The sequence below is a fragment of the Eschrichtius robustus genome, chromosome 18 (genome assembly GCF_028021215.1).
Source record: "Eschrichtius robustus isolate mEscRob2 chromosome 18, mEscRob2.pri, whole genome shotgun sequence".
Lineage (NCBI taxonomy): Eukaryota > Metazoa > Chordata > Mammalia > Artiodactyla > Eschrichtiidae > Eschrichtius > Eschrichtius robustus.
In genome coordinates, this window is record NC_090841.1 from 11932850 (window position 1) to 11960287 (window position 27438).

General features: G+C 33.4%; 1 protein-coding gene across 3 annotated transcripts in view; it reads left to right on the forward strand.

The window, feature by feature from the left end:
• NBEA (neurobeachin) overlaps positions 1-27438 on the forward strand; it is a 607091-nt gene that overhangs the window by 229095 nt on the left and 350558 nt on the right. For all 3 annotated transcript variants that reach the window (XM_068526405.1, XM_068526406.1, XM_068526407.1), the window contains exon 33: positions 11195-11322. In XM_068526405.1, coding sequence (XP_068382506.1) covers positions 11195-11322 — 128 coding nt within the window. The remainder of the gene's footprint in view (positions 1-11194; positions 11323-27438) is intronic.

The window sequence follows — 27438 nt, forward strand, 5'->3', positions numbered from 1 at the left end:
TTGAACAGTTTATATGCCCATACAACCACTACCACGATGAAGATGTAGAATATATTTATCACTCCATATAGTTCCCTGTGCCCCATTTATAATTTACTCCATCCTTCCCAAGGCAAACATTTATATGCTTTTTGATATCATAATTTAAATTTGTCTTTTCTAGGATTTCACATAGATGGAATCATATAGAATACACTTTCTGGTGCCTACCTTCTTTCACTCAGATTTTGAGATTCATTCATGTCTTTTTGTTTATGAGTAGTCCATTCCTTTTTATTCTTGAGTATTATTCTGTTATATGGCTATCCCACTATTTATTTCTCTCTTCACTTATTAATAGACATCTGGGTTTTTTCCAGATTGGGGCTATTATAAATAAAGATTCTATGGACATTTGAATACAAGTGTATTGTAGACATATGATCTTGGGTAAATAGGAGTAAAATAACTGGTTGAATAGGAAGTATAGGCTTATATTTATAAGAAACTACTGAGCTGTTTTGCAAAGCAGTTGTATCATTTTATATTCCTTTCAAAACAGTGTATAAAAGTTCCATTTGTTCCATATTCTTGTCAACACTTGGCATTCTCAGTCTTTTTAAGACTTTATAATTTAAGACTTTGCTGGGTAATCATATCTCATTTGGATTTATTTTCCACTTTCCTAATGATTAAAGGTGATGAGGTTTATTTTTTTTTTCTGATACGTTAATGGGCCGTTGAAATCTTTTGCTATTTTTTTAAAAAGTAGGGTTGTTTTCTTGTGAAATGTCACCATTCTTTATGTATTCTGATTATATGTCCTGTGTCAGATATTCCATTCTGTGGCTGATATTTTCACTTTGTTAAAATTATTTAGAACAGGAAGTTTCTAATTTTGACCAAGTCCATCGTTTCAAAAAATCTTTTCTTTTATGGTTTGTGCCTTTGTATCTTAAGAAATCTTTACCTAGCCAGAAGTCATGAAGATATTCTCATATATTTTCTTCTAAAAGTTTTGTAGTTTTAGCTTTTATGATTAGGTCTATGATCCGTTTTCACTTAATTTTTGTGTGTGTGTGGTGAGGTAAAGATTCAGTTTTGCTTTTATCCATATGTATATCAATGTTTCAGCACCACTGAATTACCTTGGCACATTGGTATAAAATCAGTTGGCTGTCTCTGTGTGAACCTATTGCAGGACTCCATACTACTTCATGATCTATATGGCCGTCCTTATGCCAGTACCCCACTTTATTACTATAGCTTATAGAATATCCTGAAATCAGGTAGTATAAGTCCTCTAACTCTGTTCTTTTTACCATTGCTTTGACTTTTCTAGATTGTTTGCATTTTCTTATATGTTTTAGAATTGGCTTGCCAATTTCTAAAAAAAAAATCCTGTTGAAATGTTAATTAGGATTGTGTTGAATATTTATTTAAATTTAGGGAGAATTGATATCTTAATAATATTGTCTTCTAATATACAAACATTGTCTGTAACTCCATTCATTGAGGTTTTTAATTTCTCTGAGCAACTTGTTATAGCTTTCATTGTAAAGGTCTTGTAGTTAGTTTTGTCTTTTTTTTTTATTGGTTTTTCATGTCTTTGATGATATTCTAAATTAAAATTTTTACTTTAAATTTCCAATTTTGAGTTAGAAGCCAAACAAAAAAGGATAAATACTATGTTTCCACTTATATAAAATGATAGAAAATGCAAGTAAACTTTCTTAACAGCGAGCAAATTGATGATTGCCTTGTTAATTATATCTCAATAAGACTGAAAACAAAAAAGAAAGAAGATTTTATGTGTTGGTAGTATATAGAAAGACAATTGACATTTGTACACTGATTTTACGTCTTGCAATTTTGCTTAATCCACTTAAATTTAGTAGTCTTTGTTAGATTGTTTAGACTTTTCTCAACTCAATATTATCTGTAATTTCTTTATTATTTTCTATGTGAAAGATAATGTCACTTGTAGCTTTAGTGTTATTTATTCTTGTAGCTTTGAGATTTCACCAGTGGAGCCATCTCTGCCTGGAATTTTTTTTTTACTGGGGAGGTTTTACAAATTAAATTCTTTCATTGGATAAGTGACTATTCAGATTTTCTGTTATCTTTTTGCATCAGTTTTGGTCATTTGTGACTTCTAGGAATTTAGTCATTTTATCTAAGTTATTGGATTTATTGCCATAAAGTTTTTCATAATTTTATTATTATATTATTATTTTAAAACACTTGTAGGATCTCTAATGATGTTTCCTCTTTCATTCCTGGTTTTGTAACTTATGCCTTTTTTCATTTTAGCATTATTAGAGTACCTATTGACTTTTCAATATTATAATTTTCCCCCCAGAAATTAGGCATTAAATTCATTAATTTTTTTTCTGTCTCTATTACATCAAATTCCCCTCTTTTTATTTCCTTTTAGTTATTTCAGGTTTAGTTACTTTTCTCTTTCTAGATTTTTAGGGTGGAAACTTAGATCAGGAGTCTATAAACTACAGCCCAGGGACCAAATCTGCCTGCCATCATAAACTTTATGTATAAACTTTGTGTAAATAAACTTTTATTGCAATACAGTCACATCGTTTGTTTATATATTGCCTGTGACTGCTTTCACATTACAATGGCAGAGTTAAGTAGTTGCAACAGAGATAGTATGCCCTAAAATCTTAAAATATTTAGTATCTTACCCTTTACAGAAAACATTTGCCAATCTCTTGCTTAGATCTTTGATTTTAGATTTCTCCGTTTCTGTTACAAGCATTTAAAGCCATAACTTTTCCACTAAGCACTGTTTTAGCTGTATTTCAGAAATTTAATGTTGTTTTAATTTTCATACAATATTTTTTCTAAGTTTCTCTATGATTTCTTCTTTGACTTCTAAGTGTTTCAGAGGGACTTTGGATATTGACCTTTCTCAGTATAATGCCATGAGATCCATCCAAGTGTTGTGTGTATTAATGGGTCCTTTTGTATTTCTGAGTATTATTTCATGGTATGGATGTACAACAGTTTGTTTAACCATTCACCCACTAAAAGACATTCGGGTTTTTTCCATTTTTGGCTAGTACTAAAAAAGCTACAATAAACATTTGTTTTTATGTGAACATACATTTTCATTTCTCTGGGATAAGTGCCCAGAGTGAGATTACCGGGCTAATATGGTAAGTACCTATTTAGTGTTATAAAAAACTCCCACCAGCAATGTATGAATAGTCCAGTTTCTCTTCATTTTTACCAGCATTCAGCGTTGTCTTTTTTTTTTTTTTTTTTTTTTTTAAGGCCATTCTGGTAGGTATGTAGTGATATCTCATTGTGGTCTTAATTTGTATTTTCCTAATGGATGATTCTGAACATCTTTTTGTGTGCTTATTTTCCATTAGTGTGTTCTCTTCAGCGAAATGTCTGTTTATATCTTCTGCTCATTTTATAATTAGATTGCTTTTTCACTTTTGAGCCTTAAGAATTCAGTATTCTAAGTAGAAGTCCTTTTTCAAAAATGTTGTTTCCAAGTATTTGCTCCCAGACTGTAGCTCGTGTGTTTCGTCCTCTTAATAAAGTCTTTGGCAGAGGAAACTTTACATTTTTATTGTAGTCTAGCTTATCATGATGTCATGTCTAAGAACTCTTCACCTCACCTGAAGTACTGAAGATTTTCTCCTGTGTCTTCTATAAAGTTCTGTGGTTTTAAGTAGTAGTTTTAGTTTTAAGTCGGGGTCCCATTTTGAGCTAATTTTTATGTAAGGTGTGAGGTTTATGTCCAGGTTTCTATTTTTTCCTGTGAATGTCCATTTGTTGCAGCACCATTTGTTCGAAAGACCATTCTTCCTCATGAAGCATTTTTAAGATCTTTTAAGGCAGATCTAGGGCGGCCTTTATTCTTGGGCTAATTTTGCCACTTAGAAAGTATGCTGGATTTCTCCTGAACGCTCAGTGTATCTAAGGAGGTCCCTCCTTTTTGGCCAGATGGAACGCAGACAATTCTAGACCTGTGTGAGATGTAGAAGATGCCTGTTATGACTCCTCCATAATTGTTCTTTCCTCAGAAGTTGTTCTACTCTAACCTTGGGAGCTTTCAGGCATCACATTACCTAGATTGTTACTCAGCCAAAGATTACTGTGCTCTCCATACACCTTCCCCTTGCGTACTATGCCCTCCAAATTCTATTCACCTTTGCCTCCTTGAACTACAGTCTTAATCTTGTCAACTGAGAAAGGTTGCTGGATTCTGTATCTGCCCTAATATGGAAAATACCTCCATGTAGGAAATCTGGGTGACGTTGGGACTCACCTCATTTGTTTCTCTTTCCTCGGGATTTTGTACCCCACATTTTGTATGAAAATAGTTGTTCTCTGCATTTTGTAAAATTTTCTAGTTGTTAGCATGGGAGGTAATTGTAGACCATCTTAACCCCTTCAAGGTGAAAAGTGGAATTTGATACTTTTTAATGTTGTAAATTTTTTTTATTTTATAAATTTCCTTTTTTATTGTTTGCTGGTATATATAATTCATTGCAATATATTAGGCTAATATCATGAAACCTTTAAGTACTTATGTTTCCTAATTTATCTATAATTCTTTTCTAACTAAGCATGTATGGACAGTCATTTGATCTGTGAATGTTGGCAGTTTTATCCCCCATTACACAAATACTTACACCTTTTTATTTCTTTTTCCTGACTTATAGTATCACCTAGTACCTCCAATACAGTTTTCTATAGAAGTGGTTAGAAAAGGCATTCTTTTCTTCATCTCAAATGAAAAGCTTTGAACATTTCATCATTAATTATGATGTCTCCTGTCTATTTAATAAAGATACTTTTTATCAAATATAAGAATTCTCTTGTGTTTATAATTAACCAAGTTACCATCATTATGGGTATAGAATTTTATCTCTAAAGAGAGGGGAAGTCATGGAGATGACCATGTGGTTTTCCTCCTTTTTCTGCTAACATGGTCTATGATATTGACTTTTAATTTTAAAAATGCTAAACAAACCTTTAATTCCCAAAAGAAATCCAATTTCTTTGTGATGTAAAATCTGTTTTACCTTTTGAAGAGCTAATGTAAGATTGGTATTTTTTATTTGTTTTTCTTTGTTTTCTAAAATATTTGGTAGAGTTCACAAGCAAAGACATCTGATCCTGGATTTCCTTTTTGGGGAAAGTTTTTAAGTTAAAATGTTACAGGTCTCCCCAGATTTTCAATTTTTGTCCTGTGTAAGTTTTGGTAGATCCTGTTGGCATAATATAGTTCATAATATTCTCTTATTATTATTTTAACATTCATATAATCTGTAAGAAAGTCCCTCCTTTTTATTCTTTTTTTTTAAAATAAATTTATTTATTTTATTTACTTATTTTTGGCTGCATTGGGTCTTCATTGCTACATGTGGGCTTTCTCTATTTGCAGCGAGGGGGGGCTACTCTTCGTTGCGGTGCACATGCTTCTTATTGCGGTGACTTCTCTTGTTGAGGAGCATGGGCTCTAGGCACACGGGCTTCAGTAGTCGTGGCTCGCGGGCTCCAGAGCACAGGCTTAGTAGTTGTGGCGCACGGGCTTAGTTGCTCCGCAGCATGTGGGATCTTCCCGGACCAGGGTTCAAACCCGTGTCCCCTGCATTGGCAGGCAGATTCTTAACCACTGTGCCACCAGGGAAGCCCCCTCCTTTTTATTCTTGATGCTTATTATGAGCTTGTTTCTGCTTTCCTTCCTTGCTTCCAAGTCTTGGCAGTGATTAATCAATTTTATTCATATTGCCATTAAGAAACATTCACTAGAGAGAAGTAACAAGAAACTGTTAGGTTGAAGTTTATACCTTATTATCTTTTCCTTAGTGCAGTGGATCTTAAACATTAGTATGCAACAGAGTTACATGGGAGGCCTGTTAAAACACATTGCTGAGCCAATATGTAGTTCTAGTTCGAGACTAAAGGCCTGAGAATCAGGAAAGTTGATGGTGTAAGTTCCCGTGTGGAAGCTGGCAGGCTCAAGACCCCAGAAGAGCTGATGTTTCAGTTGAGTCTGAAGGCCAGCAAAGACCAACTATCAGGTAGAAGGGGTTTTCTCTTATCTAGCCTTTTGTTCTATTCACGTCTTCAATTGAATGGATGAACACACACACACATTAGGGAGGACAGTCTGCTTTATTCAGTCTACCCATTCAAATTGTAATCTCATCCAGAAACATCCTAACAGACACACCCAGAATAATATTTAATCAAACGTCGGGGCACCCTGTGGTCCAGTCAAGTTGACACATAAAATTAACCATTACATGAAGTGATCTTGGTGTGCTGGCTCTAAGAATACACTCTGAGAAACAGTGTTTTAAGTGATCATCTTCTAGATTGCAACATTAATTCCTGATTTATATAAGTCCTCTTCCCAGACAATGTATGGATCTCAGTATAGCTTCATTTACTCCAAATTTTGCAAACACACTTATACATATGTGTACGCATGTGTGTGTGTGCGCATATAAAATTGTAAATGCAACAAGAGAATATAATTACTATTTTATTGGTCAGCGTATTTAGATTTATCCAAATGTTTATCATTTATTTTTGCTCATCATTCCTTTTTGAATGTCTGACTTCCATGTGCTGTCATTTTCTTTCTTCTTAAAAACACCCCCTTTAGTATTTCATTTAGTGCAGGCCTGACACTCATGAATTCCCTCAGTTCTTATTTAACTAAAAATCTTTGAAATTCACCTCTATTTTTGAGGGATATTTTGAACCAAAGTAGAGTCTAGGTTGGAAGCTATTTCCTTTTAATGCTTTAAAGATATTATTCTGTATCTTTCATTTCTTTCTGTGCTTTCTTTCCCTTTTTGCCTTTTTTTTTTTTTAGAAATGTAATTTCCTGTCTTGTTGCTATCTCTCTGCTCTTCCCCAGCCTTTTCCATTACTGCTACCTGTTTTTAAGATTTTTCTTTATCTTTGGTGTTTAGCAGTTTTACTATGATATACTCAGGCTCTTTGATTTTTCTTTATATTTATCCAGCTTGGGATTTATAGAGCTTCTCAAATCTGAAATTTGATGACTTTCATCAGTGGCTGGGAAATTCTTAGCCATTACCTCTTCTAATATTGCTTCAGAATCGTTCTATTCTTTCCCTGGGATTTGAATTACACATATATTAGATATTTTCTGTATTTCTCATCTATCTATCTATTTCTCTCTCTCCATTATTCTAGTATTTCTTTTTAACCTTAGTCCACTTTACTAATTCTCTTTTTAACTGTTTTTAATCTTCTGCATTCTTAATTTCAATTTTTGTGTAAGTACTAGAATTTCCATTTGATTTTTTTATAGGTTAATATTCTCTTCCAGTTTCCTATAGTGTCTTTAATTTTCATGTATGTGTATATATATGATAGTAGTTGCAGCCATGGATTTTTATGTATTTTTTCTCTAATGGGTTATTTATAGTTTTATTCATACAAATTACTTAGAATCTGTAAATCCCTCTACATGAGATTTCCTTAATATAGGTAAAAACCAAAATATGATTGTGTTTTTTTAACTAAACTCCTGTGTTTTAAGTCATATTGTTTTAATCCAGGCACTGGAGCTATAGAAATTCATCTAAAGCATTATTATGTCCTTTGAATGTTTAGTTTTCCTATCATTGGTCATTTTGTTAGAGTGGTTGATAAATTTCCCAAGTCACAACCATAATTTTGTTCATGGAAATCAGTAATTCTCTTTCTTAAAAGAATGTGCACTTACTATCAAGAAAAATAGCCAAAGTCAAAATAGCATCATAAGCATAGTTAGTGTGACTGAAGAGAATGAAAAAGAATAAAGTGGGGAGAGAGGAATGAGTAGCTTAAGAGAATGCATTTCAGCCTAGAGTTGACAAACTCTATATTTAGGTCCCAAGAATGTTCTAAAATATTAAGAAGTTATAAACAGATTATTAAAATTATAACCCTCACACTAGACTATGTAGGGCAAATTCCCCATCAAGTCTACCTTTGTATTATTTCTCTGCACAAAATGTCTTAGACTAAGTGAATGGTTTTTGAATAAATGAAAACTTCTAAAGGAAAAATTAGTACTTGGTGTTTTCCCTAAATTGAGTGAAATACGCTAGTTGTTTTAGAAAATAATTTGCCAAAGGACTTTGTTTTATTTCTGGTAGCTATAGGTTCTTTCCACTTTTAGAATGAAAATTACATTCAAAAGAAAGAATAATTTATTTATTTTTATAAGCTATAAGGTCAAAGAGTTCTCCCTTATTAAGATTTTTAAAAATTTTTAACATGTTAACATACATTTTTCATGTGCCTTGGGATTGGGAAGAAATAGTTTTACACTGTGTATTTATCTGAGATGAGAATTGAAATAACAATATAGGCACAATATATCTGTAAAAAAATTTTTTTAGTAATTGGTGGTTATCTGCCAGGTGATAGAGGAGGGAGGGTATAAAGCTAAAATTTATGTTTATATCATTTCCTTTGAGAATTTAAATTGTGTAAGAATGAAGATAACATACTTTACACAATGTTTACTTTAAAACACATTATGAGGAATCTATATGTCCATTTTCTTCACTATGAAAAAGTGATGATGAAACTTTTCCACTTAGAATATTTTGTTGTTGCTTGATAGAGAAGTCTGGCAGTATTATTTGATAATAATTTCCTGTATTTAAAACCTTTGATCTCTTGCTGGGTAAAATGTTACATTTTTTGCCCTTTATTAGAATATTTAAATTATGATGGCAGAATGATTTATAAGAGCATCATTTAATGTTCTGTTAACATTTTGTAAGAAAATAGCTGCAAAAAGTCTTATTATAGGGATTCACTTACTGAGAAATATCTGTTTTTGTCCATTACCCTTAAGTAAAGGTAATTAATACACATTTACCTACACACATGTAATTAGTTGTGTAGATTAATCAGTTTCTATTTGATGTTTAATTTAATCACCAAGAACAGTACTTTTGCAATTCTGAAGCCTCTAAATTATTATACAGAAACCTGTAAAATATGCAAAAAAAATCTTAAACTAGGGAAAATATTTCTGACTTCAATTAGATAATAGTATATTATGATCCAATAGTATAACTATGATGTGAACCTCTATAAATCTAGAATTTTTCTAAAATAATTTTACTCAGTTAATCTTAAGTAAAAATAAATATTCATGCTTCACTCAGAATTCAGGTGCAAAAATAGTAGTAATTATATCTAGATTTTTCTCCTCTTCATAGGTTCTCTTTTACCATTCTTATTTACCTTTCCTTGGTAGAGAGGATTACTTTAGCTGAGAAGCTTCATCAAACGTGATCCTGGAGATTAGAAAGAATGAATGAAATAATGGATCTAAAAAAGAAGTTCTGTCTATATTCTCTGAACCTCAGAGCTAACTCATTATTATGATGATTATTCTGGGACTTCAGGTAGTCCTTCCTTTCCTAGCTGTTTTATTACAACTTAATAATAGTAAGTACTTTCATTAAAACAGTTTTTCTCAAAATGTGTTTCCTGGATAAGCAGTATCAGGCCACCTGAGAATCTTTTAGAAGTGCAAACTGTGTCGGTACACCCAAAGCTGCTGAACATCTCAGGCTGGGGCCCTAGCAGTTTGGGTTTAAACAGGCCTTGCAGGTGATTCCAATCCACACCAAAGATTGAGAACCACTGCCTTAATGTAGGTGTCTGCTCCAGGAGTAACAGAGTAGGGGAGAATATTGAAAACTCTTTGTCTTCAGCAAGTCTGCAAAGCCCCACCCAGGTCCTTTTTTCTTGCTCAAAGCTGTTCCTCCAGAATATTCTCTTTAAGTGTCTGTGGAAGTTACTAAACCTGAGTTTCCTCTTTGAGTTCTTCTTTCTATAAAGCTGTTGACCCAAATAAGAGGAAGCAAACTTAAATTGAAGTGTTAATGATGAGGCTTTGTGTACACAAAGGATTCAGATCATGCTCTTTCCAAGTTAGGAAAGAAAGCATCCTAGATTATTCCCTAATCCCTCGCTATTCACTTAAAAAAAGATGGACGAGTTCAGTTTTAAATATTAATAATATATTGCAAATTATTCTGTGATTAATTACCTTTTTGTCATTTATGTTTTCCTCCTACATAACAAAAATGTTGCTTAGCATTGTGGCAGAATTTTATTACTGTGAAGTATTGTTGAATTCCTTACTGTACATGTCTTCTGTGTAGAAGAATGTGTGCTCATCTAAGATTATTATAGTGATTTTGTTTTGGTTTAAATATATCAGAGTCACATTTTGTAAGATCAAATATAGGTGTGTTCTATTCAAAGTAGCAGTTACAAGAGCTATCATTGTTGACCTCCCACTGTGTGCCAGGCACTTTTCTATGCACTTTACATGCCTTAGCTCATTAATCTTCACCTGGTAGGTACTGTTACCATCTTCATTTTGCAGACATAGGAAGTCTAATGTCCCAAGGTCACCTAGGTAGCATACGATGGAGCCAGCATTCCAGTTCAAGCAGTCTTACTCTAAAGCACTTACTTGTAAGAGAGACAGTTGGATATTACCAAATTATTTATTTGAGCAGAATTATTTTCTTTATCTGTGTTTTTACTTTTACACATCTTGCTCAAGGTACTTTCAAGAATGTCAGATAGTGCTTATATAAAGTCATATAACTTGAAATTTAATAGCAATATAAATAATGAATGATACAATGGTAAATAAAAAGTAAGTGGGCTTATGAAAAAGAAAATGCCTACTTTGGCAAAGCAATTCAACTGTATCATACTGAATTCGGTTATCCTCTTATTTGTCCTGCTTTTCAGGAAATTTTCAGGGAACTCTTGAGAACAAGAGCTCATTCTTTGTAACTTTCACAGTGACCCGTGTAGTAGGTATTCGAAACAGTTTTCTTTGGTGGAAAGAAGGATAGACAAAGAAGCCATACAGGAGCTTCTTTTCTTGAAGCTCCTAGAGTTATGGACAGAATCTGTGGCCCTTGTGGGTGACAGGATCCTGATTCCTTTTCACAGTATAATCATTCTGATTTAGCAACAGTCTTGAGTAGCCTTATGACTGATGTGAAACTCTACAGTGTCCCTTCTACGTGAAGCTGTTATTATTCAGTGGGTTAGAATTGGACTTTTATAATTTTAAAGGTTTTAATTTAGAAATAAAGTTTATTTGACTTTTTATATTGAACCATATTTACTAGTCTTTATGTCTTAATTTCAACAGCATCACTGCAAAACTTGAAAGAGCTTTAGAAAAAGTTGCTCCTCTTCTTCGTGAAATTTTTGTAGACTTTGCCCCATTCCTATCTCGTACACTTCTTGGCAGTCATGGACAAGAGCTATTGATAGAAGGTATGATTTCTCTCTCTATTCTAATTATTTTAGTTTCCTATAATGTATCTATTAATCATGGCATAACTTGTGCTACTAGAGGAATATTTATTGACAGAAGAATATAAAGACATTGCTTCCATAAATTCTAGTAAGATATTCATGTATGCTTTCTCCTTATTCATTAAAAAAAAAAGTAGCATGTTTGCACAGTCAGTGCTAATAACAGAATGAAGAACTTTGAAAAAATGTTGGAATGGGAGGCTCTGGCCCTTATAATCCCAATCTATTAGGGCTGCTGTATATCCTTCATTAGCGTGGCATGTTTACTAAGCAATGATCTCTAAAATCCCCTTCTAACTCTTAAAGTGGTGCTTCAAGTGACTTTTCTTATTCACACATACCGTGTGTAATTTGAGAATCCTTAACTGAGAAAATGTAAAGAAATACTTAACTGGGAATTGATGAAGCTGTTATCTACTCATCAGCAGCTTAAATGGAGTGAGAAGGCAAAGAAGGTAAATAAACTGTTGGGAAGATTTAATATATGCATCTGTATTAGGAGCTTTGAAAAATATGGTTGTCTGAAGCCTTACTTCTTTAAACAGAAGTTTTGTTTTATAAATATTCATGAGCTTCAGAAAGAGGTAATCAATATCTAGATGATCCTGTATGTGAATAATGGCTTTAGGTACTATTCCTTGAATTTAGCAGGTATATATATTTATATATATGTTTATATATTTGCAAACATACACACACTCACACACACACACACACACACACACACACACATATATTTGCTTTTTACTTCCTATTTACTGTGGAAGTTTTCCTTACCTGTTCTGTCATTGTCTCAACTGCTTTTACACAATCTGTTTCTATTAGGGGAAACAATAATAGTTAATAACCTGAATTTAAACCCTTGTTTCACTGCTTTCTTAGCTGTATGACCTTTGTGAGTTACTTAGCCATTTTGTAGCTTAGTTGCTTTCTATAAGATGTAGTCAATGATAACACCTCCCTCCCAGGGTTCTTGTAAGGATTAAATTATATAATGCATATAAAGCTCTTAGAATAGTGACACATGGTGAGCTATTCATTTTTTGCTTAATACAGTGTTCTTGCTCTAGGCCAAGTGCTATTAGATACTTGGAATATATTAGTAAATAACAAAGATCCCTGTCTTGGGCACCTTATATTCTATCAAAGAGAGAACATAAATAAATACTGAGCAAAATAAGTAATTAAATTACATAGCATATGAGGTGGTAAGTGTTATGTAAAAGGTTAAGTACAGCACAGGGGATTGGGATTATAGAAGTGTCAGGGTTAGGTTGCAGTTTTAAAGAGGTGATTAATTTTAAATAAGCCAGTAGTAAAGTTACATCTCAGCAAAGACTTAAAGGAGGTGAGCCATACAGCTTACTAGAAGAGTGTCCTAGGTCAAGAGAATAGTGTAATGACCCTATAACATGTGTTACCTTTATAATAAGAAAAAAAATTCAATAAACATCATTAAAAAATTAAATCTCAAATGTTTCCTCATTCCCTAAAAGTCTTTTAATTTTTTCAGTATTTATGTATATCTTTTCCAGAAATTAATTGACAGATTTACCAAAGAAATTCATAGTGAACAAATACATGCAAAACTAAACATGGAATAAAGTTAGTAACATAGTAGTGTTAGTAATGGATCCTGTACTGTTATTAGAATTGGGATGCAAATTCAGCACTGTTTTCCAGCAGCCAAAGCAAAGAAGGAATTATTTGAAGTTATAAAACTTACATTATTGGTTCCTAAATGACAGTTTGTGACAATTTTGAGGTCTAAGGAATTACTGTCAGATGACTTTTTAACTGCTCTATGTTGGTCAGTCAGAACCCCACATATGTAGCCCCCTTTCCAGAATTTTCCATGGCCAGACATCTGGACTGTTTCTTATTTCTTCGCAGCACTGCAGAGAGAAGGTAGGAGAAATAGCCTGTAATTGAGAGCTATTTTTCTTGGGCTTCCCTAAGTTTACCTCAAATACTCTGAATTGAGTTGAAGCAGCATTAAGAATAATCCTCTTGGATTTTTATAAAGGTGACTGTGCTAAAAAGGAAACATTAGACCAAGTTATATATTAAGAATTCACTTTGTGTACCCTTGGTAGAATATAATTTTATTTTTTCACTTTTCTGAATCCAAAGAATTCAATTAAATATCCTATTTTTAAAACTATGTTGGTGTAATGTTCATACTCTTCTTTTGTGTTAAAATGATTTTTCTTAATAAAATGATGATAGCAAATGGTAGATTTTTAAGTTTTGAGTTTTGTTTTTTAAATGCCATTACTTGGCAAAACAGAAAGTTGACAACCTTAAGATATGGTCCTCCAAATTTCTGCTAGGCCATACAATCAAAAAATCTAGAATCCTCTGCTGTATTCCAGAACATTAGGTATCCTCACCATTTAGTCATAACCTTCCTTTTCAGACTCAACTAGTCTCTGTCCTCTTGCTATAGAAGACATTCCTTTAACATTCAATAAGTTAACACATTGTCACATTGCTTTGTTTTTGTACAACCCTTCCTTCTGTGTTGGATCTTTTTCCTTTTTTCTTTCCCCAAATTATTCTCATCCTTTGAGTTCTGCTTCAGGTTCCTTATGCCAAATTAATGCCTTCTCTTCTGTGCTCCTGTGTCATTTTATTTATACAGTATTAATAAAATTATTTTTCACTTGTAAATAGGAAGTATTTTATTGGTTTTATTAACATTGCCTAACTTAGATTCTGGTATATAATACTGAGTATTTTTTTCCTTGTACTTGAATACAACATTATTTGTGTTACTGATAATGTTTGGTAGAGGTAAGTTTTGAAAATAAGGGAAGGTAGATGAAACTTTTGTGTTCTGTGGTGAGAATTCCTAATATTGATCAATCATCCACACCCAAGGATCCAAGATGCCTTGGATCCTATACTCACCCAAGGTCCATTCTTGCTCTCTGCCCCAGACTATGGAAATACATATCCTGTCATGTTCTCATTCTTGAACATGTACTCTTGATCATTCTTTCTTTTTCCCTCTCCTCCATTTCCCTTCTTTCCATAATTTGATACACTATTCCTCTCCTCTGAGAAGAAAAACTGTCAAACTATTGTGAAGAACTCAGGAGAGTAACATGATAAAAATATCTTTAGTTATTGAATATTTCTGTTCAAAGATAGTGCTTCTGATGAATAAATCTCAATGCTTTTGATTTCATCATATGTTTAGGTATGGTAGGAACAAAACTGGATTTAGGTAACTGAAGATATTTTAATGTCTTATGAAAAGAGAAGACAATTACTCCTAATTTCAAGTAATCATAAAATATGTTTGAATTGAATCTTTATTTGTTGTTTTATATTCAGTTTTTCTTAATTCACATGTGTATCCATTTAACTCTTTTCTTATAGAATAATTAATTATTGGTAGTTTATACTGTCTGTGTCCTTTAAAACACATGCTAAAATAATGTCCTTTCCTTTTCTTAATTTGTCTATCACTTTTATTAGTCAACCTGTGTTAAATTTATTATTGTATGATGCTATAGTAATCAGTGTTGTTCATACCTTTTAAGTTCACTCATTAACAGTAGCTATTTTTGCATAGCTTTTGGGGTGTTGTGTGTGTTTGTCTTCCCCTTGGCAATAATTAGTATTCTTTAAGATGATAGTTTTGGGGAGCTTAGTGAACTTTCTCTAAGAAAATTCTAGCTTTTCAATGTGCAAACTAATGTGTACAAATTAGAGTATATAATGCAAGTATCAAAATCTACCAGCTTAAGATGGCAAAACAACCTTTGGTCCAAAATTGTTATAGTTATACTAATGGGTTGGTTACCGAACTTTTAAATCTGTTTCACTGCTCTATTATTGCATGAGTACGCCATTGTTTTAATCCTTGTCAATTTATAGAGGTTGTATGTAATCATCACCCACCAGTCCCTCTCATCTTTTTGAATAAATGATCATTATCATTAATTTAAAACAAAACAAAACAAAACAAAATTGCTTTATTTATTTGGCTTAAGCAGCAATGGAGGATGCACTTCAGAGGAACCATTGGGCTTCTCTTAAAGAGTTGAGAGGAGCCTATTTTAGAGTTCAGATTTGAGGAAGAAGGTCCCGTTGTAGATCGAGTGCTGACGTTAGATCTTGATAATTGTTATTCAGGAGGTCTTGGAAATACCATGGGCCTAGAGTTGCCATAGTAATAAAGAAGCAGACCCAAGTTAATTAGAAGAGAAGATGTTTGTGTGTGTGTGTTGGGGGTGAGGGCCTTGTGTGTGTGTCTTAGCCTTAGCGCCCTTTACCTTGTTCCACCACTGCACAGAGTGGCCCTGAATATCACTGCTATATTCCATGAGCATTACTTATGTTTGGTTGAGAACTCACAAGAACATTAGAGATAACTTAATTATCATGGGGATACAGCAGATAGTCTCAAAGTCAGGAAATGAAATACAGATAGACTTGAGGCAGCCTGGAAATGGGAAAGGAGAGTCAGTAACAAGGGCTACTCCTTTTACCTCTCAAGGCAACTTCACATCCTCCTAGGTCTTTGCTTCTCTCTGTGTATCAGCTCAAATTTTTCACTTCTGTCCCAGACTAGCTTCACTTTCTTAGTCATCAGAACATGGGCCAGCATGGCACCCCATACTTGATTCCAAATCTGCTTGGATGTAAACTTCTTTTATCATATGACTGTAGTCACTACCTATCAATCACAAGAGACTCTGAATGGCTCAACCTTGGGTTAAGTGTCTATCCCTGTTATAAGTGCGGGAAATGTCACTAAAGTATCTACTATACTTTTAGTGACATTAATAAATATTTTTATTAAAATCATATAATAGTCAAGAGTATTTATAGTTTCCAAGACTAGCATTTTTAAGTATGTAAATATAGCATAAAATTTCCACTTCCACCAAAAGAGAACATGACTGAAATGTTATTATAAAAGGAATGAGCCTAGTCAAGAGCTTATATTGGGCTTCACTGGTGGCACAGTGGTTAAGAATCTGCCTGCCAATGCAGGGGACATGGGTTCGAGCCCTGCTCCAAGAAGATCCCACATGCTGCAGAGCAGCTAAGCCCATGTGCCACAACTACTGAGTCCATGTGCCACAACTGCTGAAGCCTGTGCACCTGGAGCCCGTGCTCCGTGAGAAGCCAAGCCACCGCAATGAGAAGCCTGCACACCGTGACGAAGAGTAGCCCCCGCTCGCCGCAACTAGAGAATGCCCGTGCGCAGCAATGAAGACCCAATGCAGCCAAAAATAAATAAATAATAAATAAATAAATAAATTTATATTAAAATAAAAAAAGAGCTTATATCACCCTTCGATTATTCATAGTAACAATATGGCCACATAATTAGAAAAACTTAAGTATGTTTATTTTAATTCAAAACTTATGGATTAAAATGTAATTTCAGAAGTTATCATTTTAAAATTGCAATAATACAAAAAGAGTACATGACAAATTCAGGGTAGATGGCAATGGGGACATAGTTTTTAATTATCCCTGAATTCCTCCATGAAAAACAGAACAGCAGATGGTGAAACAATAACTACAACAACAAATATACATTTACAACAAAACTAGATGACGGTGTATTCCATTGAACCCCAAAATATGACTGGGTGAGGACAACCCAGCTATAGCTATGAGATATACATGGTATCAGCAGATGCATGGTACAAGGTTGTGGGAAGCAGGAGAACATCTGAGGAACATGGTCTACAACTACAGACTGGAAAACCCAGAGGGTCAATTTGAAAACATCAGCTAAAACAGGGAGGGCTTTTACACAGTACAGCAGATGAGTGCAAGGGTTCCCTGGTATGGCTAGAAGGGTCTAGAGCATCTAAGCTCCATGAGAAATTAATCAACTAGAGTTCTCTTTGAGGACAAAGTCCCACACTGAGGAGAAACTACTATGAATAGAATCCAAATTGAGCAGCAGAGAGCAAGAGAGACAGAGAGTCCACATAAAACTGGGATAGACAAACAGAGCTAATAGATCTCAGAAAATAAACTGTCATATTTTTAAAACTACATAAAAACAAACAGAAGAGGGATCTCTAGAACCTGAAGAGGAAAAAAACCTATCTAAAAATGATCAGGTAAACTAATTTCACATAAAATAATAACCAACAAAAAGGATCAAAATCCCATATTTTACAATAAGAAAAATGAGAGTAAGTAGAAAAACATCCCCTCAAACTGTGAAAGCATGCCAGAAAAAAAGATGAAAAATTTTTAAATGAGCTAAAGGACATTAGGAAATAATACAGGATATGAAATAATTTATATCAGAATGTAGAGAACCTCACAAATGTATCGATAGGACTTACGAAAGAATTGGAAATAAAGGGAAAAATAATTTTAGAAATGAAGACTAGATTAGAAGAAATAAAGAAGTAAATAAACTCAACAGATAAGGCTATAAGAGTAATATAAGGTAAAAAAAGGAGAATTAAAATTATCAGAAAAATAATGACTTAAAGAGACGAGAAAGGATGAGAGTGAAAGGGGCAAGTTTAGAATATTCAACATTCATATGAGTTTCCAAAATAGAAAACCAAAGCAAAGAACAGAAAAATAATAAGATCAGTAGTTCAAAGAAACTCTTAGAATTAAATAGCTAGAATTTTAAAAAATATATTATTTAAAAGGCACACTGAATATCCGAAAAATTACCAAGCTGACCAACATTGAGACACATTCTAGTAAAATTAATGGACCTCAGAGAAAAAGAAAAAACATTTTAGGCATCTAGATAAAAATACAAATTAACTTATAAGTGAAAGACAATCAGATTATCATACTTAGATTATGACATCTTCAAAATGGAGTTTTTCATACAAATCAACAAAGGGGAAAAGGGATGTCTGATTGATTAGCTGTATCACTTGACTCAACATTGACAGTCTGTGCTTTACAAACTGTGACAGCCAGATTACCTTCATATAAAAATTATAATCTAACATGAAGATCAGAATATCTTTGAGTATCTGTTACACAGTATATACTGTACATGTTTAAGGATTTTACTTTAAATGCATATGTTCCTGTTTTGCTTCTCTATGCTTTCAAAAATGGGAAGATCAAATTAAAACCCATGCAATAACAAAGAGGCTTTGGGTTATATTATAAGATTAACGTTTCTTTAGTAATCTAGGTTGAATATAGGGAGTGGACTTGCCCTCCAAGTGTAACTAAACTGGAAAATTCATTTGATGGATTTACGGCTTATTATACACCGATTAAGGCAATAAAAGTGAACTAGAAGTATATAGAATGGTAGCTTTACAAACTGAAGTAGGAAAACAAAAGACTGAATAAATAAAAAGGGAACAAAGCCACAGGAGACTATGAGATAAATCAAGCAGTTTAACATACATGGAATTGGAGTTCAAGATGAAGGAGGTTGAGACGATATGTGTGTATGTGTATATATTTTTGAAGAAATGATAGCCAAATAACTTGAAAACTATTAATCCTAAGATCCAAGAAATTCAACTAACCTCAAGTGGGATGGACACAAAGAAAATAATTCCATGGAACATCATAATTAAACTGTTCAAAACCAGGTTTCAAGAGAAAATTTCAAAAAGTAGTCATCAACATTAAGCAAACCAACAACTCATTTAAAAATGTCTTGAACAGATACTTCACAAAAGATCACATTAGGATGCCAAATAAGTTCATAAAAAGATAGTCGACATTATCAGAAGGTAAATGCAAATTAAAACCAGGATGACACAACACTACAAACATATGAGAATGACTAAAGTAAAAAATACTGATAATATTGCGTGGGCCAAAAGGTTCATTCGTTTTCTTCCGTAAGATGGCTGTAGTAGCACTTAGTTGTCTTTAACTTAATTCGAAACAATTTTGTTAGATTGTATGTGGCAGCTGTCATATCAGCGTGCATTTAAAAAGAGACCTATCAAAATTGGTGAATTTTTGGGTAGCCATTTTAATATTGAAGATGGAAGAAAAAAAGCAGTATATTTGGCATATTATGCTTTATTATTTCAAGAAAGGTAAAAACACAACTGAAATGCACAGAAAGATTTGTGCAGTGTATAGAGAAGGTGCTGTGACTGTTCGAAGATGTCAGAAGTGGTTTGCGAAGTTCCCTGCTAGAGATTTCTCGCTGGACGATGCTCCACGGTCGGGTAGACCAGTTGAAGTTGATAGCGATCAAATCGAAACAGTAATTGAGAACAATCAACGTTATACCACGCGGGAGATAGCCGACATACTCAAAATATCCGAATCAAGCGTTGAAAATCATTTGCACCAGCTTGGTTATGTGAATTGCTTTGATGTTTGGGTTCCACGTAAGTTAAGCGAAAAAAACCTTCCTGACCACATTTTCGCATGCGATTCTCTACTGAAACGTAATGAAAACATTCCGTTTTTAAAACAAATTGTGAAGGGCGATGAAAAGTGGATACTGTACAACAATGTGGAATGGAAGAGATCGTGGGGCAAGCGAAATGAACCACCACCAACCACACCAAATGCTGGTCCTCATCCAAAGAAGGTGATGTTGTGTATATGGTGGGATTGGAAGGGAGTCCTCTATTACGAGCTCCTTCCGAAAAACCAAACGATTAATTCCAAGTCCTGCTCCCAATTCGACTAACTGAAAGCGGCACTCAACGAAAAGCGTCCAGAAATAGTCAAAAGAAAACGTATACTCTTCCATCAGTATAATGCAAGACCATGTGTTTCTCTGATGACCAGGCAAAAACTGTTATAGCTTGGCTGGGAAGTTCTGATTCATCCACCGCATTCACCAGACATTGCACCTTCAGATTTCTATTTATCTCAGTCTTTACAAAATTCTCTTAATGGAAAAAATTTCAGTTCCCTGGAAGACTGTAAAAGGCACATGGAACAGTTCTTTGCTTAAAAAGATAAAAAGTTTTGGGAAGATGGAATTATGAAGTTGCCTGAAAAATGGCAGAAGGTAGTGGAACAAAAGGGTGAATATGTTATTCAATAAAGTTCTTGGGGAAAATGAAAAATATGTCTTTTTACTTAAAAAACTGAAGGCAGTTTTTGGCCCACCCAATACCAAGTGCTGGGGAGAATTTGGAGCAACTGGCACTCTCATCCATGGCTTTGAGAATGCAAAATGACAGTCACTGAGGAAAATGGTTTGGAAGTTTCTTATTAAGTTAAACAGTCACTTATCATATGACCCAGTAATTCCATTCCTTGAAATTTTCCCTAGAGAAAATGAAAACTTACCTTCACATAGAAACCTATACATGAATGTTCATAGCAGCTTTATTTGTGATAGCCAGAAGCTGGAGAAATTCAAATGTTTTTCAGTGAGTAAAAGAATAAAGGGACTATGGTGCATTCAAACAGAAGAAAAAAGGAACAAACTACTGATAAACCTTACTGCTTGGATGAATCTCATCAAAATTATTGTGTGGAAGAAAAACTCATCCCAAGGGTTGTGTACGTTATGCTTCCTTTTTATTTTTATGTTTTGAACATTCTCAAAACAGATCAGTGGTAGTCAGGGTTTATGTGTGGGAAAGGGTATCACTGTAAAGGAATATTTCAAAGGATTTCTTGGGATGATGGTGATACATGGATCAATACATGTATTAAATCTCATAGAAATTTACACGCAAAGTAAAAAAGTCAATTTTAACCTATAATAATTTAAAATTAAAATTTTGAAATCACTGTCAGGAAAAAAACATGAGTTACAAAAATAAAATTATCATCAACATTTACTCAGAAATTATTGCAAACCAGAAAATAATGGAACATCTTTCAAGTGTTGATAGAAAAGACTTCCAACCTGAAATTCTTTGTCCAGTGAAAATATTCCTCAAAAATGAAGGAGAAATAAAGACTTTTTCACACAACAAAAGATGGTAAAATTCATTGCCAACACAGCAATGAGTAAATTTTTCAAGCAGAAGGTTAATGATACCAGTTGGAAACTTAGATACACACAAAGGAATGTAAGAAATAGTTAATATAGGGGTATATATGAAATATTTTTTTCATTTTTAATTGATGCAGGAAAAGCATTTATTAAAATTCAATACCCATTCATGATAAAATCTCTGAGAAAAATAGGTCTCAAAGGGAACAAACCTAACCTAAAATTGGTGTCTATGAAAAACTGAAACTAATGTTATACTTAGTGAAAAAACAAATGAAATTGGGAATAAGGGAAGGTTTTGCCTCTCACCACTTTAACTCAACATTTTACTGTATGATCTAAGTAGTACAGTAAGGCAAGGAGTAAAAATAATAGACATACAGATTGGAGAGGTGGAAGTAAAACTATTTTTAATTGCAGTTGAAATTATCACATATGTAGAAAATCCTAAGGATCTCATGCATTGCTGGTTCAGAATATAAAAGGGTACAACTTTGAAAAACAGTTTGGCAATGTTTTATCAACAGTCACGTAAAATTTGACCCAGGAATTCCACTACAGTTATTATTCAAGTAAAACACACATAGGTCCACGTAAAGATATAAATTTTCATACAAAAATTCATAATAAATAGAAATAGAAAAACTGTATTCATTTAAAAATGGATAAACAAATGCTTGTATGTCCATATGATAGATTACTGCTCAGAAATTTTTTTAAAAAAGTAAAACTACTGATACTCATAGCAAAATGCATGAATTTCAGAAACATCGTGGAAGAGAAGCCTGGCTTAAACTAGTTCGTATCGTATGATTTCATTTTTACACAACACTGGCGCAGAAGAAATCTTTTGTGTAGAATGCAGTGGTTGTCTGGGGTTAGGGATGCAGAGGAGACTGAGTAGGAATAGGCACAAAGGAACTTTTGCGGGGAGCACATTGTACTGGTGGCTAAATAGATGTATAAATTTGTCTTTACTCAAAGAAGTGTTACATTCAAAATTGTCAAATTGCATTTTATGTAAACTGTCTTTCTATAAAGTTGAATTAAAATAGAAAAATAACTTAGGTGTTAAAAATGAGGGCTGAAAATTTATTCTAACTACATGAAAGTGGAAAATATTATGCAGAAGTCAAGAGGAGGAAGACTAAAACCAGACCACCTGATTTCATGAAAAGTATCCTTTGGTTACCTTGGAGACATTTCAGAAGAATAGTGGAAACAGATACTGGATTGCCAAAGGCGAAAATTTGGGGGAAAAAAATGACTAGACATAGACCACTTGTTGGAAAAATTTGACAGTGAAACAAGAGAGTAAAATTGATAGACGTTCAAGTGAGTATTGACAATTTTATTCATGGAGGAGAAATCTATGCCTGTTAGGAGACAGAGGGGGAAAAAAAAACATTGGAGATGTAAAAATAAAGATGCTTGATAGGAATAAGAGAAATAGTGCAGAAAGGACATCATGAATCAAGAAGGGCTCAGACCAAATATAGAAATTCACTTTGGAAGGGAACAGGGACACTTCTGAACTTAGAAGAATAATTTATAGAATAGGAATAGATGTGAGTTGAGGGAAATGTAAATGGAATTTTCTGCATCTGTTAAATTTACAATTTATTTTCAAGGGTGTTCTCATTCAGTTTTAGTTGATTCTGTGTTCAAAAGCATAGCTCTTTTTGTATTGCCCTAATTGCTGAGCATCTTTTCCAGATTACTTTTTGCTTACAAATTAGTAGAATTTAAGTTGTCCAAAAAATAGCACAAGTGTTTACTAAATGTAGATGTTAACAAAGATTTTTCCATCATAGGTAACTTCTAACACGAAAACAGTACCCTCTAAAAAGAGAAATCATACTCTTTCATCATAAATAAAACATTTCAAACTGCCCAGTTTAGTATTTCAATATGGAAATCTCCTTTTAGCCAATAAAGATGATTAAAGCAAAGAAGACATGATTCATCAAAGAGAATGGTTTTACTAAAGTCCTCAAACCAATATTAGTTTTTCATTCACTAAAATTATTATGACTCTTATCATATACTCTTGACTAGCTGAGCTGGAACTATATTCCAACAACCTAATATAAAATCAAGGAATGATGAAAAGTCAGAGAAACCTTATTTACCAGAAGAATTTACTGAATATAGTATATCAAGTATATTGGTATATATAATATACTATATTAAGTGTTCTGTAGTATACTATAGAAATATAGTCAGAGGTAACACATCATCTCCTAGGCTCGCAGGAGAGAAATTAGAAGTAAAGCATACAGGAATGAATCTTCTTCACAAAGATAGGAGATATGAATAACAGCATGTAAATCAAGAATAGACCATGAAATGGAATATTATTGGCCAAAATATGTAGCCTGAATTTAAACATGGGGAAACTTTTTTAAATTTTGGGGGAGAAAAGCAATCTGGATATCAAAATTAGGAAGTTTTTGAAGTACAAGAAAGCTGTGAACTGTTGTAGATGAAAGGATACTAATAAGCTATGACAACTAAATGTAGTGCATGATCTTTGTATCTTGGATTAAAAAGGAAGCTTTAAAAAAAGTAGACCATGTGTGGCCATCTAAAAGTGGTATATCTGAACTACTTACTACAGGAATAACTGAATATGAAGAATTTGTCATCAGTAGCAGATAAACTTATCCCAAAGAAATGGATTATCTACCTTGATATGGTGTTTGGGAAATATTTTTGTTTCACGAAATAATAGATTGTAGTTACCTGTATCATATATTTCGTAACATAATTTTAGAAGGGAATAGTTTTCTCTTTTGTTCTAATAAAGTTAAAGTATTCATATAAATTTTCATGCAAACCAGAACATTTTCAGAAGAGAAAATGCCCATATTTAGAATTACACTCAGGTTGGTATCAGCTTGGATTATCTGGGCAAATCAGTACATATGGATGCTCTAGATCAATTAATAACATGAAGAAAAGGTCTATATATTCTATGAAATATATAATATTGAATAACAAGTCTGTTTTTGGAGGCTACACATGTAGTTTATATTGAGGCAGAAAATAACTTATTTTTATATTGTGAAAATTGCCTGCATACTGATTTAGATATAATGTCTATACGTATGCTAAACTACATGGGACCTTCCAGAAGCTAAGCTTGAAATCACTATAGGCGTTTATTATTTCACCCTCTCAGATGTTTATGCACATTCAAGAAATAAACAATTGGGAAAGAAAAACTAAATTGGAAAATTTTAAAGAGAAAATACACTGCTGAGTACTTACAGTGGTTATATTTTCCAGCCATTTTATATTCTTATGGACATTATATAGTTATATAATTAGTTTACAGTGTTTATACTGAGTTCATTTAGTAGCTGATGGCCCTCTGTGTCCTTAAGTTGCTCTAAGGCAAATCCACCTTTTTTTTAAACTGAATTCTGATTGTTGTAGATTATGAAATATGTTATAAATATTCTTTTAATTTTATAATATTAAATTACATACTTTAAAAACTTGAGAATATTATTTATTTATTTTTCCTTCTGTTTTAATAGATTCATGGAACGCGTGCACTCCACAAGGGCTCTAGGACCTGCCAGAGTACCTAGCATTAACTATGTACCCAAAACACACTTGTGGATGGATAAGTGGATGGTAGAACAAATGAAATTGTTTTCTATAGTCAAGTAGATTCCAGTAATTGGTCTGAATGATAAAAGAGAGGGGCTTAATTTATTTAATTTGAAACAAGCAAAAAGCAAAAATCCCTTGGTTACCTTATTCCAACGTTGTCTGAGGACTTCACGAGTGATGGTTATAGTAACTAATTTTTAATATTGACCATGAAATAATATATTTCAGTACAATACTCCCAAGTTTTGTTTATATCCCAGAAAGCTGATATTTATCCTGATATTGCTTTGTTCCCAACTATATTCCTAAAACAAGATTTTGTAAAATAACAGTACAGCATACACAGAAACACAATTTGGGTACATGTTAGTCAGGTTTAAACCTGGCAGGGAAACCAGGTATGTAAGGGAAGTGAAGATACCAGGGCCAGAAGAATGCATATCTGTTCATGACCACTGTTGAAGATTGTGGAAAGGCAGAAACACTGACTTTGCCAAATACATATATTCTAGAGAAAAAGAAACTAGATCCTAGTCATCTATGGAAGAATTTTGAAAAGGGAGAGAGAAAATCAAAATATGATTAAGATACTGTCTGTCAGTTGTATACAGCAAGGTTTAAATAGGAGAGTCTGGAGGCAGAAAGAGCAAATAAGATTTTATTGAATAAATCTAGTGTTTCAGTAAAGGTCTAATGTGAACAAAAAAAGAGATTTTAAAAAGACAGTTGGAAGACAATTTCAACTCAGATAAAGTATATAAAAGTGAGGAGAAGCCACTGGCTTTTTTTTTCTCCCCTTAGCGCCTGTTTTATCATTGCGAATTTGACGTGTACATAGCAAAGCGGTGCAACATAATCGTCCATTTTATGTTCAAAACTAATCCCTGCGAAACAACTGCCATCCTTTATTGGGACCACTATAAAAAGGAAATACTTAAAGGCTACAAGTGAAAGCCCTATGAACTCACAGGACAGATGCTGTAAATGATTTTAATCTGTATACTACCACCAAGTACTGCCTGTTGGATTACTACTTCTCATTCTTGTTTTCAAGTACAGAATGAAATAGAAATATGATGCCTATATAACTTACCAAGAACCCATACTTTTCCATATCATTTTTCTCACCATCATGCAACTACTCCGCTCATCCCAGTTTAGCCCAGTAAGACATAAAGGAAGGACTTAGAATCATGGATATTCAGGCCAGAAAGAAATGTAGGTGTCCTTTAGTGTAGGAATCAGCAAACTTTTTCCACATGGAGCCCAAAAGCAAATACTTTAGGCTTTGCAGTCATACAGTTTCTGTCATAACTTCTCAACTTTGCCATTTTAGTGAGGAAGTAGCTGCAGACGATATGTAAAGGAATGAGCTTGGCTATGAAATTTGAATATTGAATATTCAACATTTGAATATTTTATGTTTCAAGTGTCGTGAAATATTCTTCTTTCTTTTTTTTTCCCAACCATTTCAAAATGTCAAAACTCTCCTTAGCTTGCGGGCCATGTAAATGCAGGAGGCAGGCCAGCTTTAGAGATATTCAGACTGCAGCTTGTGATCCATTGATGATATGGCATAATCAATAAAGCATGCCCTGACAATATTTTTAATGGCATGACATGACATAGCATAGCAGAGATCAGAGTATCTGCACACAGTGAGAGGAAGTGCTATTCCGTGAAACATTTGTTTCAATTATATATAGTAGATCTGGATGTAAAATGTATCGCTTTAGATTGTAGTTTAAAAAAAAAAAAGTTTCAAAATCATTAATCTGTTGTTTACCAGCGAAGATTTTTAGTGTCAAGAAAGGCAAATGTCTTAGCTTAAGTTTACACAGCTATTTAGCTTGTATTCTAAAACCATGTCTTCAGATTTTCAGTTTAGATCTTCTTTGAGTTAATTAAAAACTTGATGGAGATTAAAGAATTCTGTAATGCTAATAAAATTGCCTAGTTCTGAGAGCTCAGGATAAGCCCTAATATTTTAGAACGAAGTGTGAGAACCAACTGATTTGTTACTAAAATTCAGATATTTAAAAATACCTGCATTGTATTTTAAACACCACCACAACTAAAGAGAATATACACAGGCAGACTTTTTCCTTGTCCATGATCTCTGCTGTCCAGATATGTTGTTCCTTGTCTCTAGTTTCAAGGATTGAGGTCAGGCCCAGGGCATGTCACCCTTGACCATCAGTCTCCAGTCTGTCCTTCTCAGGTATCAAAACACAGTTTTCCACATTACAGATGCCCTTTAATTAGGTAGAGTTGCTACAATTTAGGTGGACCCCAGATCACAAGAGAAATAAGCCCTTTCTGCAGTAACTCTTTCCCCAGAAATCTTCTCAGTTGCCAAGTGGGCATCTTTGGTTTCATGTAACTATTTCCTAGAACCCACCTTGTACTATCCTGATATTTTTCCTACAAATAGACTCTATTTCATTATGTCCCTCAGAAATTGTAGTACTAATATAAACTAATTATTTCTTGTCCCATTATTGCAAAGGACAGTGGGATAATGATTTCATCTTTAATTTTTC